The sequence below is a fragment of the Manis javanica genome, chromosome 5, assembly GCF_040802235.1.
Source record: "Manis javanica isolate MJ-LG chromosome 5, MJ_LKY, whole genome shotgun sequence".
Taxonomy (NCBI): Eukaryota; Metazoa; Chordata; class Mammalia; order Pholidota; family Manidae; genus Manis; species Manis javanica.
The window spans coordinates 129,540,189-129,559,399 of record NC_133160.1 but is presented as its reverse complement, the minus strand read 5'-3'; the positions used below and the strand labels follow the sequence as shown (position 1 = coordinate 129,559,399).

At 37.3% G+C, this 19,211-nt stretch overlaps 1 protein-coding gene across 1 annotated transcript; it reads left to right on the top strand.

The window, feature by feature from the left end:
* The first annotated feature begins 79 nt into the window (after positions 1-79).
* Positions 80-11,765, top strand: ARL9 (ARF like GTPase 9). The gene is given in 6 exon segments (XM_073237564.1): positions 80-1,555; positions 1,558-1,709; positions 4,494-4,656; positions 5,993-6,133; positions 6,136-6,164; positions 9,761-11,765. Coding segments are annotated over 6 exon segments (858 nt in total). The 5' UTR covers positions 80-1,392; the 3' UTR covers positions 9,971-11,765.
* The last annotated feature ends 7,446 nt before the right edge of the window (positions 11,766-19,211 follow it).

Sequence of the window (19,211 nt, the reverse complement as noted above, 5' to 3'; positions counted from 1 at the left end):
GCTGCCTTTCTGTTTAGCATAATCTCTGGTGGCATCTAAATGAGACTTACGTATGGATGGTTTATTATGGCATAGTATTTTTTGAGCTCTCAGAAGTCTTTTGGTTAAGAGTGACGGATACTCCTGAATACATACCCCATTACAGGAATGATTGTTGGTAAATCTGTTAATTTAGGATTCTCTAAAATTTCTGTGGTGAAAGAGAATCATGTTTTAGGTTAACTAAGCTACAGAATTTTGGTGAAAATTAACTGCCATTGAAAATTTCCACCCAAGGCACTGAAGTGAACTTTACAGCTATTTAGTCACTATAATTGCCAGTCATTATTATTAAGGCATTGCTAAGCAACTGAAACAGTTCAAATGAGTTACAATTGTCAAAGCATAAACACATTAACTTGCTAGCAATTCCTTTTGGGCAAGTCTTTAACAAATGACAGACATACTCTATGTGTATGTGTGTACATTTATAAAAACCAATATGGATACATCCATTCACTGTTTCACATTTTAAAATATTCTAGCAGTGAGTAGATTAAAGTGTCTTGGGTGTGGCATTGTATGGAGGACTTCGTAGTTGGTATATCCAAGAATTTTTAAAGTTGATTATATCTAAAATTGTCCCCATGCCCTTTGCAGCTAACCACAAAGCTAATGGGAGAGAACCCAGTTTTAACTTCTCTGAAAAGTTATGATGTCTGTGTGTGTGTGTAAATGAGTCAACATTTTTTAAGTTACTAAGTGCAGCATTTTAAAGGCTGCTTGGAAACTACTAACCTTAATGACTCATCACTCAAGCTTTCTGGATGCTGCCATTCATTCGCTGTTCTTTACAAGTCTATTTGAAACATCTGATAAAAGCAAAGTCACTTTATTGAATTAAGGTACTCTTTTTGGTTGTGAAATATACTAGAGTCCAGTTTAGCCAGGATAGTAAGAACCATCCACATTCTTTTCAACCAGTTTAAGAAATGATACACCCTTTGAAAAGTCCTGTGGGTATCTAATTTGCTACATCTGGATCATTGAAGGTGACTGGACAATTTTGTTTAGTTGTGTTTTTAATACCCAGCGTTACTAGTATCCATGATCCTGACCGACTACTAATTCAGCCTCCAGATAAATTAAATTTTTTTTAAGTGAAATGTAGCATAAATTTAAAACGAGGACCATTCATGTTCCTCATTTTTCTTTAACCACCCTGGGTAGCAACCTCTCGACACTCCTAGTGGAGTTCACAAGGTTCTGAGAGCAGGAAGATACCAACTTCATTTTCCAGGCTTGTGATTGCTTACTAGCTAAGAGAAGCCGCAGAGTCCTACAGTGACGCTCAGCACTGTGGCGCCTCCCGTGTTCTGTGGCTGTTGGCACGTAGGCTGGGCGGGCCCAGGGATGACGCGCACAAGCGAGCCCCTGAGGTCTGGGCCTGTGTGTGAGGCCTTCCTGCCCAGCTGGGCGACGGCGCGGGGAATGGAGAGGGGGAAAGCCAAGGCTAAAGAGAGGAGACAGACTACGGAGAAAGACAACTTTCCGGGAAAAGCAAAGGAGGAGAGAGAATCCAAGAAGAGAAGGAAAAGGGACGAGAGAGGGAGAAGGAAGAGAAAAGGAAAGGGGAGGGAAGAAGGAAAGAGCGGGAGACGGAGAAAGGGGGGGAACGACCTAAGGAGAAGGGCAACCGCGCCCAGACTAAGCCCCTGCTGGAGCCGCGGGTAAGAGGATGTCGGACCCTCCCTCCCCAGGGCCGCTGTGACGCCCGAGGCCCCGACCCGCGAGGGAGGCGCGGCTCGCTGGCGGCCCCTTTACCTGTGGATGGAGGGCATGTGCCAGGCTTCTGAGGATCCATCGCTACCCCTGCTCCCGACCCCTGCCCACTCTCCCCGCCTGCCGACAGCCCAGTGTTGACCAAAAGGACGTCCCAGTCGGTCCTCACGAGGGCGCGGGGACGGCCCTTCTGCGGCTGTCGTCGGAAAGAGCATTGTTCCTGAATTTGTGCAGGATGTGTTTGGGACTATCTGGCCCTTTTCTGGAGGCGCTGCTTTTCTATGGTTGCTGTTTCCATTGTTTCAGACGGCCAGATTCCAAAAGAGAAGGCCACAGAGTGAGGGGGTCTCAGAAAGACAATTTCCTATGATTCCACTTGCATGAGGTACCTAGAGTAGTCAAAATCATAGGGACAGAGAGTAGAATTGGTGGTTCCCCAGATCAGGGGCCGGGGTTACAGGAGAAGGGAAAGTTGGTGGCTGAGTGCTGAGTTTCAATTTTACAAAATGAAGAGTAATGGAGATGGATAGTGGTGATGGTTGCACATTATGAGTGTATTTAATACCACTGGACTGTATGCTTAATACTAGTTAAGATGGTATGTTTTGTGTTGTGTATTTTACCACAATTCAAAAATTGGAGGGGAGTGAAATGAAAGAACAGGCATTGTTTGGATCAGCTTATTGTGCTCTGTGCTGCTTGGCTTACTGAGCTCACAGGTACTTTCTGGTTCTAAACAATTTGAATTATTAACAGAGATTCGATCTCTGATAAAACACAGACTGCCTGGATCTATATATAGTTAAAAGAATAAATTTAGATAAGGAGCAGTGGTTTTCAGAATCATTGTCTGAACTCTTCGTTTACAATAATCCCAGCTGTCCCTAAGAGATGATAAACATGAGGAAGCATGTATTATAGACTAACACATAAGCAAAATGCAAAGCATCAGTGATTATAGACTTTCAAGATAGGATGGACTTAAGGGGCAGTGATGTGGTTGGAAAGGGGAATGTTTATACTTAACAATATTTCATGGGATCTAAGATGCCATTATTTTAGGTGCTGCTAAGACATTTTTTTAAATGCTGCCAATCAAAATATGACACCAGGGATTGTAAAATCCTCATTTTAGAGATGTTAAAAATGTTGGAGGTGTGGGGAGTGTGAGGAAGAATGCAACTTGGAATTGATTAAATATATTGGGGTAGCCTCAGCGGAGCCATTGGTGGAGATAATGAGAGGGACACAATCCACATGCTGCAGCCATTTCTTGGGTCCACCATTGCTTTAAAGCATGCAATTTTAACCCATCCAGTGAAGTCTCCTATTGTCCATCAAGTCCCTTTTGCTTGCCATCATACTTTCAGAATGACTTTATAACATTTAGATACTGATGGGAGGGAATGGAAAGGAAGTGGGGAAGGAGATAACAAACAAATATGGAAATACTATCAATACGGCTCACAGAGCCATCAAGAATTCATTCCCAAAGCAAACATTTACTTCTTTAAAATCTGTTATTCACTAGGCAAACTTCATAAATAGGCTGTCTATACAAGACTATTAGACCAGATTTTAAAACGTTTTACTTTCACATAGCTATTTAAAAAAAAAAAAGTGGAATAGACATTCTAGTGCTATTTAAGATCACTTTTTACAGGAAATCCAATCTCATACCAACATTTAGTGTTCAAGTAGAAATGTATATGATTATTGTTGTTTCTAAACCAGTGCCATTGAAGACAATTACTGGTGTATTTTGTGTGTGAAAAACTTTAGTAGGCTGTTTGGGAAATAGAATTAAATTCTTGTGAGCAGTCTAGCTTATACTATTGTCTATTTATTGCTGTTTACATGAGAGTTTGCACCCAAAAAGCCACCTTTCTGAGCACTCTGAGTTTCCCATTTCTGACTTCATACTAGCTTGCTCTTCTTGTCCCTCAGTTACTTGTCATAAAAATTTCTAAGGCTGGTATGTTGGTGGAATGTTTCTCTCTGAAGTTTATGTCTAGTTCAACAGGTTTTAATGTTGTATTTTAAAATAAATGCTCATATGTAATTTGAACTGGCTTAACAATTTCTATAATCTTAGCCTTTTTATTTACTCATGATACTTGTATTAAAAAGTATAAGTGGATGACCTTGCCATAAGATCTTTCAACCCAGTGATAAAATTGGGTAGAAAAGACAGATTAATATGAGACTTTAGCTGTTTACATGTTGAGTGGCAAAGTCAATACATAAACCATAGAGGTCCCAAGACCCCAAGCAACAAACTCAGTTCTGGCGCAATCCCCAGTGGACATGAACTCAAGAAGCAAAGTGAAGTCTGGAAATTGGCCCCATAATCTATGGCACTTCCTAGATAGATAGATAGATAGATAGATAGATAGATAGATAGATAGATAGATAGATAGATAGATAGATAGATAGATAGATGATAGATAGATAGATAGATAGATAGATAGATAGATAGATAGATAGATAGATAAAACCAGGTGTTGGGGATGGAGAGGGGATGTTCAATTAATATCACATAACTAATGGCTGATTATAAAATACAAACTGATCAGTACACTTCGTTCTAGATCTGTTAAATTCTTGAAGTTTTGTTCTGGTTTACAATTCCACAGATGTTATTGGGACCTACCACAGTCAGGCACACTCCCAAGAACCAGGAAAACAAGGCCCTGACATACAGGTTTATTGATTGATCTTTTGTTTCATAGGAGAAAAATAAGCGGATCCTAGTGTTGGGTCTGGATGGAGCAGGAAAGACCAGTGTTCTCCATTCTCTAGCTTTAAACAGAGTCCAGCATAGTGAGGCTCCCACCCAAGGTTTCAATGCAATATGCATCAATACTGAAGACGGCCAAATGGAGTTCCTGGAGAGTAAGCCCTCTTTCTTGTAGATTACTTCATTTTGTTCTACCTTAAGCCAGACATGTTACTGATAACATGAAAACTGGGTCAGATTTTCCTAGGCTTTTATAATGTGATAGTTTAATACTAGGGTAAACTGGGAGGAAAACACTTTCTGCTTTTTATTTTTCCCTTTTTGCAGTGGTGGTGATAAAGGTGAGTTGAGAAGAAGGCTTTAGCACTCTCTCCTGTAACAGCCTCTCTCCTCCCTTACTACCCCAAGTAAACACACCATCTAAGTAAATATGTCTGCTTCTTTATCTGCAAGTACAACTATAGACAAGCTTCAAACCTCCTCTTGAAACTAGATGGCAGTCCAGCAGCCCCTATTCTATAGTAACTCTGGAATCACCATCTCTCTAAATATTGTTATTCCCCAAAATTGTCAGATTGTCTTTCTTTTTACACTCTCTCTTTGGATGATTTCACCCATCCTCTTGATGTTAAATATATCCACATGTCACCTCTCATCTCCACCTGAAAGTCTAAAGACCTTTCAAATCTAACATGGTCCAAATAAAATGCTTGATATATCTCCATATCTGTCCCTTCTCTCTTATCCACTGGTCAGTAAAAGGCTCCTCACCAAACAGGTTGCCCAGGCCAGAAAACTGGGAGTCACCCTTGATTCCTTCTTCTGTACCCTATCTTTAGTCTACAAGTAAAACATGAATTTTCTACTTCTAAAACAAATCTTGAATTCATAGGTCACATTTTCATATTATTCTCATGACCAAAATGTCTCTTCTGGGAAGAATCAGCAGAATACAGTAATCCAAAGGCATTTTTTTTTCCTAAGGCAAGTATTCCTGAATGCTCACAGAATTATATTAACTCTTGGTGCAATTTGAAGAGAAGAGACTAGTTCTGGGATTTTTGTGCAAGTGATAATAGCCAATGAGTTCAGTCCATTTAAAACTTTTGTTAGAGAAACATTGTGTTTTGACTCACCACCCTGAATTGTTTTAGTAGCCTACTCCCATTTTCTGAGCTGTAACTGGTAGACATGCAGTAGCTGCCATGGCTGCTCCATTTAACAGGTCAGGAGGCATCCATTCTAGTATTTAGTATCTTTATGCATGTCCTTTGTGTTCTAGAATGAATGAACCACTTATGGAGGGTAAAAGTTCCCACCAACCATTTCCTTAGTAACAGCTCTGTTCATTCTCAGAATTGGGTACACTCTAACATAGTGGTATTTTATCAGAACACCTGTCCAGTATGAAATTATCTAAATGTCCCTTTCCTGACCCCTCTGTGAACACTTGTGTGATTTCTTTTTGTCTTTCTCTGCTATTCCCTGTAGTTGGTGGCGGTGAACCTTTCCGTTCCTATTGGGAAATGTACCTGTCTAGGGGATTGCTGCTGATCTTTGTGGTGGATTCAGCAGATCACAACAGATTACCTGAAGCCAAGAAATATCTTCATCAATTAATTGAAACAAACCCAATCCTTTGGTTGTGTTTGCAAACAAGCAGGTAAAAAAATTTGTACAAATATAAATTGTACTCAATAGCTTTATTAATATAAGAAATAGAAATATCCATTTTTAATAGCTAGATATTCAACAGTATGCTGTATATTCAGTTCAATTTAAATTTAATAGGTCTACTGGATTATAAATTCCTTGAGAGTAAAGACTATTCATCTTTGTGTCCATTGTAATACCTAATATACTGTCTTGTACATGGTAGAAATTTAACAAATATGTGTTGAATTTAATACAGTAAATATCTAATGATTACTGAATTGATTCCAACAAATTATTTGAGCATCTATCATGTATAAAGAATAGTTTGCTTTAGATCACTTAACCTGACGTGAATTTATTTCACACACATGCATTACAAATATTAAACATCCATGGAGAAATTGGAACCCTTGTGCACTGTTGGTGGGAATGTAAAATGGTGCAGCCACTATAGAAAAACAGTATAGCAGTTCCATAAAAAAAATTAAAAATAGAATTCCCATATTATCCAGCAATTCAGCTTCTGGGTATATACCCAAAGGAATTGAAAGCAGGAACTCAAACAGGTATTTACACACCTGTGTTCATAGCATAATTATTCACAATAGCTAAAAAAAAGGTAGAAGCACCCCAGTGTCCATCTACAGATGAATACGGATAAACAAAATGTGGCATATACGTTACAATCAGATATTAAGCCTAAAGAAATAAGGAAATGCTCATATATGCTACAATATGGATGAACTTTAAGGACATTATGCTAAGTGAAATAAGCAGTCACAAAAGGACAAATACTGTACGATTCCACTTTAGGAGTCAAATTAATGGAGATAGAAAATAGAATGGTGATTGCCAGGGGCCCAGGGAAGGAAAAACGGGGAGTTACTTTTTTAAAGAGAACAGAGGTTCAGTTTTTCAAGATGTAGAGTTCTGGAGATGGGTGGTTGCACAATATGAATGCACTTATGCACACTAAACTGTATGCTTAAAAATGGTTAAGATGGTAGATTTTAATGTGTATTTTATCACAATAAAGAAGAGTAAAAAACAAACAAACAAACATTAAACATCTAAAGCATTGCAGTACTAAAGCCCTTTCAATTGCTAGGGTTGCCAATCATAAGAGAGCTCAATTCTTGCTTTTTCCCACTACTTATATGGGTGAATGTTTATGAAAGTAAACTGAATAATAATTAGTGATGACCTAAAGTAGAAGCTTATGTTAAAGTCCAGCCTAGAAAGAGTCCAGCAAATTATTTTTAAAAGAAAGGCCTGAACTTTTTTTTTTCAAGTAGAGCATCTTAAGTACCACAGACTACAAAGATTTAGATGATCCTGGTACTTGTAATGAGCTGCATAGCATTCCATTGCATGAATATACCACATTTTACCATTTTCTTGCTGGGCTTTTGATTATTTCCAATTTTTTATTATTAAACAGTGCTACAGTGAACCTTCACATATATGTCTCTCCTTGCAGATGTGTATCAACATTTCTGTAGTGCATATACCTAAAGAGGAATTGCTGGCTTTTCGATTTGTTCATGTTCGGTATTACTAGATCTCACCAAGTTACTTTCCAAAGATATTACATGAATTTATTCTTCCACCCTCAAAATATGACAGTTTTTGAAGCTCCACATCTTAATACGTGGTATTGTCAAACTTTTTCATTTTTGCCTAATTTTATGGTGCTGAAATTTTGTCTTATTCCAGCTTGCATTTCCTTAGTTACTAATGAGCTTGAACATCTTTTCAGATGTTCTTTTGCTATTATTTGCAAAGTAGTTTCATTCTTTGAAACTAATTTCCACACTTGTGAATTGTCTTTTGATATCCTTTCCCAAATTCTTATTAAGGTATTTATCTTATTTGAGTTTTAGGAGTCTTTCATATCTTTTGGAAAAATAATCCTTTGTTATGTGCATTACAAATATCTTCTCCAGCAGCCTGTTGACTTACTTTATTTTGCTTATGGTTTCCTTTTATATACATAATTTTCCATTTTTAAGAGTCAAATTTATCATAGTTTCCTTTGTGGTTTGTATCTCTTCATCAAATTGAAGAAACAGTCATTTGAGATGAAATTTATAACTTTTACTGGGGCTTAATAATGAAAGGTTTGGATATTCTAGTTTAAGTTTTGGATATTGTAGTTTAAGGTCTAGTTTAAGGTATATTTGTTGCTATTTCTTGGCCAAAGTAATCTATGCTTTTAGCTGACTCACTGGTTCAAGTTATTATATAAGGGTTTTTAAAAAGTTGTCATACTATCTTTACTCTTTGAGTGATGACCTCTATTAAAGCATTATTATGTAAGTGTGGAATAGCCTGGTTTTTATCTCTGATATGCTTTTATCAGGACAAAGTGCCCCCTTACATCCAACACCCTCCCCCTCCTATTCATCATCTCTCCAGTTCATCAGTGAATTTATTAACTTGAGATATCATCCACATGTTACTCGATCCATTAACATTTACATAAACCAATGCAGGCTCTAGGACTAAATGAATTTAGGTTTCAGACAGGTAATCTATTGGGATGACCAATGACCAAAAAGGTAATCAATTCCAGCCAGATAACCACGTACAGCACTGAGGGAAAAGTTTCACAGGCTCCCAGTGATAGAATTGATAGATTCATATTGGTACAGAAAATAAAATGATACAATAGTGGATTATTTCCAGAGATTTAAAAATGATCCCCTAAAGCTTAGGGAGAGCACTATGAAACAACAAAATGCAATTCACAAATGCAGTTTTAGAAGTGAAAATGCTAAAACTTCACAAAGGACTGAAAAATTATAGCTGAGTCTGTGTTAAGAAAAGAGAATATCAGAAGTCATTTACATAAATTATTATTAATGTGTGAGAGGCAAAGAAGTATTGCCGTTTTGACTTCAAGAAGGCTTTGACCTTGCTGTGCAGCATAAACACAGAGTTTCTGTCTCATTTTAATCTGTCCTCTCTCTACCTCCTTGTGGGCACCTATCCTTTAAGCCTTCCCCATCTCTCCATCTTTTCCTCATTCTCTCCATGTGTCTCTCCCCACTAGGCTTCCTTCTCCCATCACTCCATTTTCTAAAACCACTCCCTCTCTACTCCCTGTCTCCCTCTACCCCTCAAAGTTTGATCCACAATTTTTTGTTCAATAGAAATAATGATCACAAAAGAAAGCTCACAGTGGCAAATGCTACAATCGATAAAATATGATATGGACAAAAAACAATTAATGAATCAAATCACTATTGTTAAAGATAAATTTAAAATGATCAAGCCTATGAAATATAATTCCAGGAAAACAAAAAGAAAAATAGAAAAAATTAGAAGCAGACTTCACTGTTTACAAAATTGATTAAGATATTATATTAACTTCATTCCAAAATACACTTTTTTGATAACTCATAAATGCTGGTATAATTCTGATGAAAATCTTTATATTCAAACAAGCAATGGGATCATAATAATGGGGTCACAATATCCTCTATATTAAAATGGAGGTTGGGGTCATTGAGAGCAATAAATTAGAGGAACAAATATATCTATCCAAAGGACTATAAAATAACCAACGTTTTTTCTATGCATTTTCCATTCCGGTGAAAGGATCTTGAAGCAGCCTATCATATTACAGATATCCATGAAGCTTTGGCATTATCTGAGGTGGGAAATGACAGGAAGATGTTCTTGTTTGGGACTCAGGTGACTGAGAATGGCTCAGAGATACCTTCTGTCATGCAAGATGCCGAAGATTTGATTGCACAGCTAGCTGCAGATATGCAGCGACCAAGCCCAGGCCCACTGTACAACTCATGATCTAAGTGTCACAAGGCAGGGTTGAGTGGCAGGCTTGAAGCTAAAGGTTTCCACTTCCAAATAAAAAATAAGTCATTTCCTATTTTCTCAATGCATGGCACATAGACAAAGATAATGTTAATTAAGAGTATCTCTTTAGGTTTTGACCTTTAAAAATATTGGTAAGACAATGTACTTGGATTTTTAATCAACAAAATTAAAGTGAACATTAGCAAGCATTCATCCCATTTGTAGTTTTACAGTTACATAGGATTTCTATTAAAATATTTTAATAAACTTTTCTCTTTTCTAAATATCCAGATGACTTTCCTTTAAGGGGATCTGTTTAGCACTGTAGGGAAAGAAATATCAGGGTAGGGCATTGAAAAAAGTAAGCACTACTAGACCCATATAGAAATATAAATTAACAGTATTCAGAAGGATTTAGGAAAGGCTTCTCTTTTAGGAACCTGTTAGGTGAGGAACATTGTGGTAATTTGCCTTTTAAATCCTTGACATTTTTCTTTTATATATACATAAGCTTTCTTCACTAGAAATTTTTGTAAGAGCGGTAGTTCTGTTTACCTACAGACACAACATAAATACAACTTCTAAACCTTAGTATCTTGTCTTGATTTAAAAAAAAAAAGGACATTCAGTTTCCAGTCTAAAATATAAGAACCTTTGAAGCTGTCACTCCATCCTAACAAGTAAAAAGCCAAACACACTGAAAAATCAACAACTCTTCTAGGATCCATAAGAGAGGGGAGGACACAGGGCGAACTGCTGTCCCAGGACTGTAGAGACCAACAAGAGAATATAGTTGACCCTTGAACAACATGGGTTTGAAGTGTGTGGGTCCACTTATACATGGATAGTTTTCAATAAATATATTGGAAAAAATTTTGGAGGTTTACAACAATTTAAAAAATGTTATTTTTCTGTAGCTTACTTTGCTATAAAAATATCCTATATAATTATATATAAAATATGTGTTAGTTGATTGATTATGTTATTGGTAAGGCTTCTTTCTGGTCAACAATAGGCTATTAGTAGTTACATTTTTGGGAAGTCAAAAATTATGCATGAGTTTTTGATTGCATGGGTGGGTCAGTGCCCCCACCCCCACATTGCTCAAGGGTCAGCTGTATAGAGAATAATGATTTCCTGGAGCAGAGACTGATAAGCAGAAACCACTATGAGGAACCAGTGCCATGGTGGGAAAAGCAGGAATGTAATTGAGAAGACAAAGAAGGAAAAATGCCAAAAAACAACACATAGGAAATATCATTTTAAACTTCAAAATATCAAGGGTAAAGAAAACACCCTGCAAGAAGCCAGAGGAGGGGAAAAAAACCTTACCCATAGAGAAACAAAGAAAGAATTATATACTCCTCAGATACCATGCAAGTAAGAAGAGAGTGGAGCAAAACACTGAGAGAAAAAAAACACCAACCTAGAATTCTGTGCTCTATAAAATTATCCTTCAAAAGTGAAGGAAAAAATATTTCTTAAAAATTTTTAATTTTATTGAATGATAGCTGATATACACAATAGTTAAACAGTTACCCACATTATGAAATCTTCACCCCAACTAGTGCAGTTCCTATATGTCAGCATAGAAAGACATTATAGAATGATTGACTATATTCTCCATGCTGCATTCCCATCCCAAAGGCCAACATACATGATTGAGACTTTTATGCCTTTTTATCCCCCTCATCCTCTCCACCCATTTACCCCAGCCCCGTGGTAACCACCAGTCACTTCTCAGTGTCTATGAGTCTACTGCTGTTCTGTTCATTTTGTTTTGCTTTGTTTTTAGATTCTACATGTAAGTGAAATCATATGGATTTTGTCTTTCTTGGCTGGATTATTTCACTTAACATAATACCCTCTAGTTCCATCCATGTTGTCCCATATGGTGAGATTTCTTTCTTTTAATATTCCATTGTGTGTATGTACCACATCTTCTTTATTCATCTGTTGATGGACATGTAGGTTGCTTCAATATCTTTGCTATTGTAAATAATGTGATAATAAAAAAAGGGGTGCATATATCTTTTTAAATCAGGGATTTTGTTTTCTTAGGTACATTCCTAGAAGTGGAATTACTGGGTCATATGATATTTCTATTTTTAGTTTTTTGAGGAACTTCCATACTGCTTTCCATAGTGGCTACAACAATTTACATTCTCATCAACAGTGTAGGATGGTTCCCTTTTCTCCACATCCTCACCAACACTTTTATTTTGTGTCTTTTGGATAGTGGCCATTCTAACTTGTAAGGTAATGTATCATTTTGGCTTTGATTTGCATTTCCTTGATGATTAGCATCTTTTCATGTGCCCATTGTCCATCTGTGTTTCTTTTTGGGAAAAAATGTCTGTTCAGGTCCTCTGTCCATTTTTTAATTGGGTTATTTGTGTTTTTGGTGTTGAGGTGAATGAGATCTTTATATATTTTGGTTGTTAACCTCTTATCAGATTAGTCATTTACAGATATAGTCTCTCATACTGTATCTGCCTTTTTTTCTGTTGATGATGTCCTTTGCTGTGCAGAAGTTTTTAGTTTGATGTAGTCCCATTTGTTCATTTTTTAATTTTGTTTCCTTTGCCTGGAGAGTTATGTCCAGAAAAAAAACTTCTCATGCTTAAATTCAAGAGATTTTTGCTATGCTTTCTTCTAAAGAGTTTTATGGTTTCATGCATTATATTTAGGTCTTTAATCCATTTTGAGTTTACTTTTGTGTGTGAGGCAGGACATTAATCCAGTTTCATTCCCTTGCATGTAGCTCTCCAGTTTACCAACACCAGTTATAGTTATTGAAGAGACTTTATTTCCCCATTGTGTATTCATGGCTCCTTTATCATATATTAATTTACTATATATGTGTGGGTTTAGATCTGGGCTCTCTAATTCTGTTCCATTGATCTATGGATCTGCTCTTGTGCCAGTAACAATTTTTTATTACTATAGCTTAGTAGTATGGATTGAAGTCAGGAAGTGTAATGCCCCCAGCTTTATTCTTCCTCAAGATTGCTTTGGTTATTCGGTTATTTGGCTATTGGACTATATCTGTAAATTCCTTTGGCAGGATGACCATTTTGACAATATTAATTCTTTCTATCCATGAGTATGGGATAGATTTACACTTACTTGTGTCTTCTTTAATTTCACTCATAGTTTTCAGAGTATGGATCTTTCACTTCCTTGAGTAGGTTTATTCCTAGATATTTTATTCTTTTCGATGCAATTGTAAATGGAATTGTTTTCTTGATTTCTCTTTCTGCCAGTTGATTCATAGTGTATAGAAATGCAATAGATTTCTGTATATTGATTTTGTATCCTGCAGCTTTGCTGAATCCAGCTGTTAGTTCTAATAGTTTTTTGATGGAGTCTTTAGGGTTTCCTGTAGACAGTATCATGTCATATGCAATTAGTGACAGTTTTATTTCTTCCTTACCAATCTGGGTACCTTTTATGTCTTTATCTTACCTGATTGCCATGGCTAGGACTTCCAGTACTATGCTAAATAAAAGTAGTGAGAGTGAACATCCTTGTCTTGTTCCTTATCTTAGAGGAAAGGCTTTCAGCTTTTTGCCATTGAGTATGGTGTTATCTGTGGGTTTGTCATGTATGGCCTTTAATGTTGATGCATATTCCTTCTATGTCCTTCTTGTTGAGATTTTTATCATGAATATATATTGAATTTGTCAAATCCTTTTCAGCATCTTTGAGATGCTCATATGGTTTTTATCCTTCTTTTTGTTAATGTGGTTTACATCATTGATTTATAAATATTGTACCATCCTTGCATCCCTGGAATAAATCCCATTTGGTAGCAATGAGTGATCCTTTTGATGTATTTTTTATTTCAGTTTGCTAATATTTTTTTGAGGATTTTTGAGGATCTATGTTCATCAAGGATATTGTTCTATAATTTTCTTTTTCTGTAATGTCTTTGTCTGGTTTTGGTGTTAGAGTGATGCTGACCTCATAAAATGAGTTTGGAAGTATTCTCTCCTATTTTATGAAACATTTTCAGAAAGCTCCTCTTTAAATGTTTGGTAGAATTCAGCTGTGAAGCCATATGGACATGGAATATTTTTGTGGGTTTTTTTTAAATTACCAGTTCGATTTTATTACTGGCAATTGGTCTATTCAGATTTTCTGCTTCTTCCTGGGTCAGTCTTGAGAAGTTTTACATTTCTAGGAATTTTTCCTTTTCTTCTAGGTTTTTTAGTTTACTCACTTATAATTTTTCATAGAATTCTTCAATAATTTTTGTATTTCTGTGGTGTCAGTTGTAATTTCTCCTTTTTCACTTCTGATTTTGTGTTCTTTCACTTTTTTTCTTAATAAGTCTGGCTAGGGTTTGTCTATTTTTTTTTTTTCTCAGAGAACCAGTTCTTGGTTTCATTGATTTTTTTCAAATGTTATATTCTTCTTGATTTTATTTATTTCTGCTCTGATCTTTATTGTAGCCCTCCTTCTACTAACTTTGGGTTTCAGTTGTTCTTTCTCTAGTTCCTTTAGTTGTGAGTTTAAGCTGTTCATTTGGGATTGTTCTTGTTTCTTGAGGCAGCCTATATTGTTATGCACTTCCCTCTTAAAGCACTTTTGTGGTGTCCCACATATTTTGAACTGTTGTATTTTTGTTTTCTTCTACATATATTGCTTGATTTCTTTCTTGATTTATTCATTGATCAGTCAGTTTTTAGAAACATGTTTATACTACATGTGTTTGTGGGGGTTTTTGTTTTCATGTAATTATTTCTAGTTTCATACCACTGTGATCTGAAAAGATGCTTGATACAATTTCAAACTTTTTTCATATATCTGTGAAGTCCATCTTGTCTAATGAGTTGTTCACCTCTGTTTCTTATTAATTTTCCATCTAGATGGTCTCTCCATTGATGTAAGTGGGGTATTAAAGTCTCTTGATATAATTATATTGCTGTCTATTTCCCCCTTTAGGTCTGTTAATTTGTTTTATATATATATGCATATGCCTGGCAGCAATGGGGACTGCTGTTAGACTGGGGGGCGGGTGGGCAGGGTGGGTTTGCAGCAGAGTACCACCATGGGGCTGAACCAACAGTGATGAATATGGAATGTTTAGGACTGGCTCCTGTGAGCACCCAACAAGTTGGGCTGTGGGAGGGATGGGGAAGTGTCGTCCACCTGCGCTTTCTCCTCCAGAGAGAGCTCTGTCCAACCCTTGCCCCTCTGGGACACTTCCTGCTGCTGGTAAATCTTTCAAACTGGTTCTTCTGTGTTGGGTCTCAGCAGGATCAACACAGCAAGCCTGTCATCCACTAGCGACAGGAGTCTTAGCCTCCCAGAGTGCTCCAACTCTCCCTGTGTCCAGCCCCATTAATCACAAAAGCCTAGTGCAATGTGGATTTGTTTTTCAGAACAGATCTCCAGGGCCAGGTGTGCAGGATTCCCGAGCACTTATCCCCTGCCTGCTCCGTTCCTCTCCCTCACTTGTGGGCTGGGATGTGGGAAGGGCTTGAGTCCCACTCAGTTGTCACTCTGCCACTTTGCTCTTTTCTGTTTGGTCTTCTTTTCTTCACCAGGTGTAGGTGGTCTGTTCTACAGCCTTCAGATCATTCTCAGTGTTAGTTGTTTTGCCATAGTTGCTTCCTTGGTGTGTATGCAGGAGGAGGTTTCTGCCTTGCCTTCCTGCCCCATCATCTTTTCCCAAAATTCAAGGAAAGTGTCCTTCTCAGATGAACAAAAATCACAGGAATTCTTTGGTAGTAGACTTACCTTGCAAGAAATGTTAAAAGAAGTTCAGAAATTCAGACCTACATAAAGAAGAGTATTAGAAAGAAATGAAGGTAATATTAAAACTTTTATTTTTCTTACTCTTAGTTTGGCAGATGTCAGTTTCTTCAAAATAATAATGGCAACACTGTATTCAACTATTTGTGCTTATGTTTACATATGCTTATGTATAAATAAATGAAACAGTTACTCCAATGATAAAAGGGATGAAAGGGAAGAATTGGGATTATTTTGTTAAAGGGATGAAAGGGAAGAATTGGGATTATTTTATTATTATAAGGTACTTGCACTACCTTTGAAGCAGTACAGTTATTTGAAAATGGACTTGGATTGGTTGGCCTATGGAGGTTTGATTTCACAATGATTCTGGATTTCAGGCCTGTTCCAATGATTGCTATGTATTGGTTCCATGGCAAATCCCTTAACCATCTTGTGTCTTATTCAGTATTCATTTTGGAAAAGGAGTAAAATGCAGACTACTGATTCTATGTGATATCCCTTCCTTATGTTTTCTAGGGTGGTTGGGGGCACATCTAAGTTCCTAGATGCTTATTTCAAAGGTGATGTTAAAAGCTTTCAGGATGGAAAATAATCTCTCTCTTCTTCCTTGGTCACGCTTGTTTTTCCTCACATTCTGATTTTAGCTTCTGAATTTTGGCAATAAATGTTATGGCTAGAGTTTTTCCTTCAGTGAACAGCTATTGAGTGCTTAATGCTGGGGATGATTAAAGCAGGGAATTGAGATGCTCTCTGGCTATTGAAGGAGATACATGTCATGGGGGTTTCTAATAGAAATGGCACTCAGCCAAGACAGGTTACAATGCTGTAAAAGAGGCCGCCTGGCTGGCAGTCTTTCCAATAGTCCTTATGAGTAGCATTTATTACCTTGGAAAACTTACCACAATCTGACATCAGGTGTCGTTAGCACACTAAGTGTGGATCTGTCTTTTCACTAACTCATTTAGTCAACATCTATTGAACACCAATGATGTGCCAGAACTCTTTCCATTAAAAATGATGGAGACTCAAATCTGTGTGTGCCAAAAAAGGGGCCTTTTTTGCCTCACCATATTGAGAAATCTGGGCATGGGTTAATTCAGGGGTTCAAAGGTGAGAAGGCTGTCTCTTCATCTCTTGGCCCTGCTAACGTCTGCTTGGCTTCCTTCTCAGATTTCCCCTGCAAGGGACTGCTAGCTATCAATACCAAGCCTACGACATTCACATATCTCATGATCCCAGAGTAAAATGGACCCTCTCTTTTAAAGCAGCCATCCAGCACTTCTCATAGAGGGGCACTGACAGGCTCTGCTGGGGTCACATATTTATCCCTGAACCAATCGGCCATATTGCCCAAACCTAATGGGGGCAGCAGGATTAGCCTCCTCAAGAGGCATGGAATGTGTCCTCCATAGAAAGGAGTCGTCCTATTTTTGGAAGAAAAGGGAAAGGATGCTAGGTAGGCAAACAACCTAAATAATAACTATCCACATTCATTCACTCTGCTCGGTGCTGGGCAAACACCAGCCACCAGAACAGAATGTTCCTATTGTTAAGAAGCTTACATTCTAACTAGGGAGGCCTATGCAATAATTATAAATTGTGTTGAAGCAAGAATCTGAGATAGAAAATAATGGCAGGAACATTTTTTGTTACTGTGGGCTACAAAGACCTCTTTGAGTGGGTAATATTTAAGCTGAGTCCTAAAGGATAGAAAAGAGCTAGTGTGTGAAGAGGGGGAGAAATGGGCTTTAGGAAGCATGGACAGGTATAGGAAGAGGCTGAAATAGGAAAGAGCTTCACATTTTAGAGAAGAATAGGAAAACTGGAATGTAGACAGTTAGGGAGAAATAGCATATACTGTAGTTGGAGAGAGAAATAAGGACCAGATACCACGGAAAAGCTTGGCATTTATTCTAAACAGTTTGGAGTGTCATAACTGGAGGTAGGCCAAGTCACACCACCAGTTGGGAGGGCATTGCAAAGTGCAGAGATAATGGTGTCCGGGACTGTCATGGTGACAGGAGATGAAAAGGAAATGATGGATTAAAGACCTATGTGAAGAATGAATAGGAGTTACTGATATATTGGAATTGTGGAGTGGGGTGAGGGAAAGAGGAACAAGATTGATTCCTAAATTTCTCCCAAGAAAGACATAAGTCAGAATCATGAGGTTGGTGTATAAAATCAAAATGCAAATATATTACTATGATGTGGACCAGAATTCATTCTATATGATCCTAACCTCTCTTGGTAAACAAACTCCCTGGGAAGCTGGATCATATCAGAAAGTTGCCTGGTGAGCATGGATTTGTTATTGCATAGTGCTATTAGGCCACACACCATCTCAAGATAACTGGCTGTTCATCCTGAAGAACTGGCTGTACCATTTGCAGTCTGTTATCTTTGGTCTGTCTCCTTACTATAGTTTTTGAACCAGCATAGCCACTAGGATATACAGATATACAGAATGGATTTCTTTCTGTATATCCATTGTAGGCAGAAGCTCCTCTTCCCATTGACATTCTTTGGGTATTTGAAGGCATTCCATTTAATGGTGGACTAGACTAGTTGTACTGATTTATGGTCATCCTGCCTCTGAACTGAATTTACGTAACTTTTCCCTGATGTTTCATTGAGTTAAAACTCCCCGAGAATAGCTTTATTTCTCCTTTTCCCAAGTTTTAGGAGATACTTCTTGAATTTCCATACAGTACTGCACAGGGCTGTATCAGAAATGTGTCTGAAGGAGATTTCCTGTTTTATATATGTCACTCTTTTCTCTTTCCATTCCAGATGACATCCACGATCCAGTTTTTCTCTTTTAAGTTTTCATATCTATGAGACAAAGTATACACAAGGTGTTCTACAATGTACAAAAAGTGTACTTGGGTTTACCATGTACTTGGACAGATGACTTATTCTTAACGCCTCTATTCCTTAACACTTTATTAAAAAGTAAACATACAGCTGAAACTCTACTACTTCTTTTCTCTATAATACCATAATGGCCATGAAAATTAGCTGAAAGCATTCCTCAGGGATTGAGAAAGGTCCAGGCCACTTAACCTTTTTAAAATTTCTTGGTACAATGAGAAAAAAAGAGAGGGGGTTGCAAAAGACAGAGTTATACAAATTGGTGTATTCTATTTAAACAATATCAGATTTAACCAATTAATGCTATGAATACACACAATACACACACAAATAATTGAACTGAAAGTTGTGCTGTTTACAACTACTAGATTTATAAAAATATAGTGCACTTCAGTAGACAGTGTGCCCTGTAATGAGACACAAGTTGTAGATCAATATATCTCTCCTTTAATCCTGTCAGTGTTTCTTTGTGATTGTAGAATTTCATGTGGAGATTGAGTAAAAAATCTAAGTTTAAAACTTTTCTTGAATGTTAAGCTTGGACCAAGTGATTTCCTGATGTCACCTCCTCCCACACCCAGTCCTATCCTAC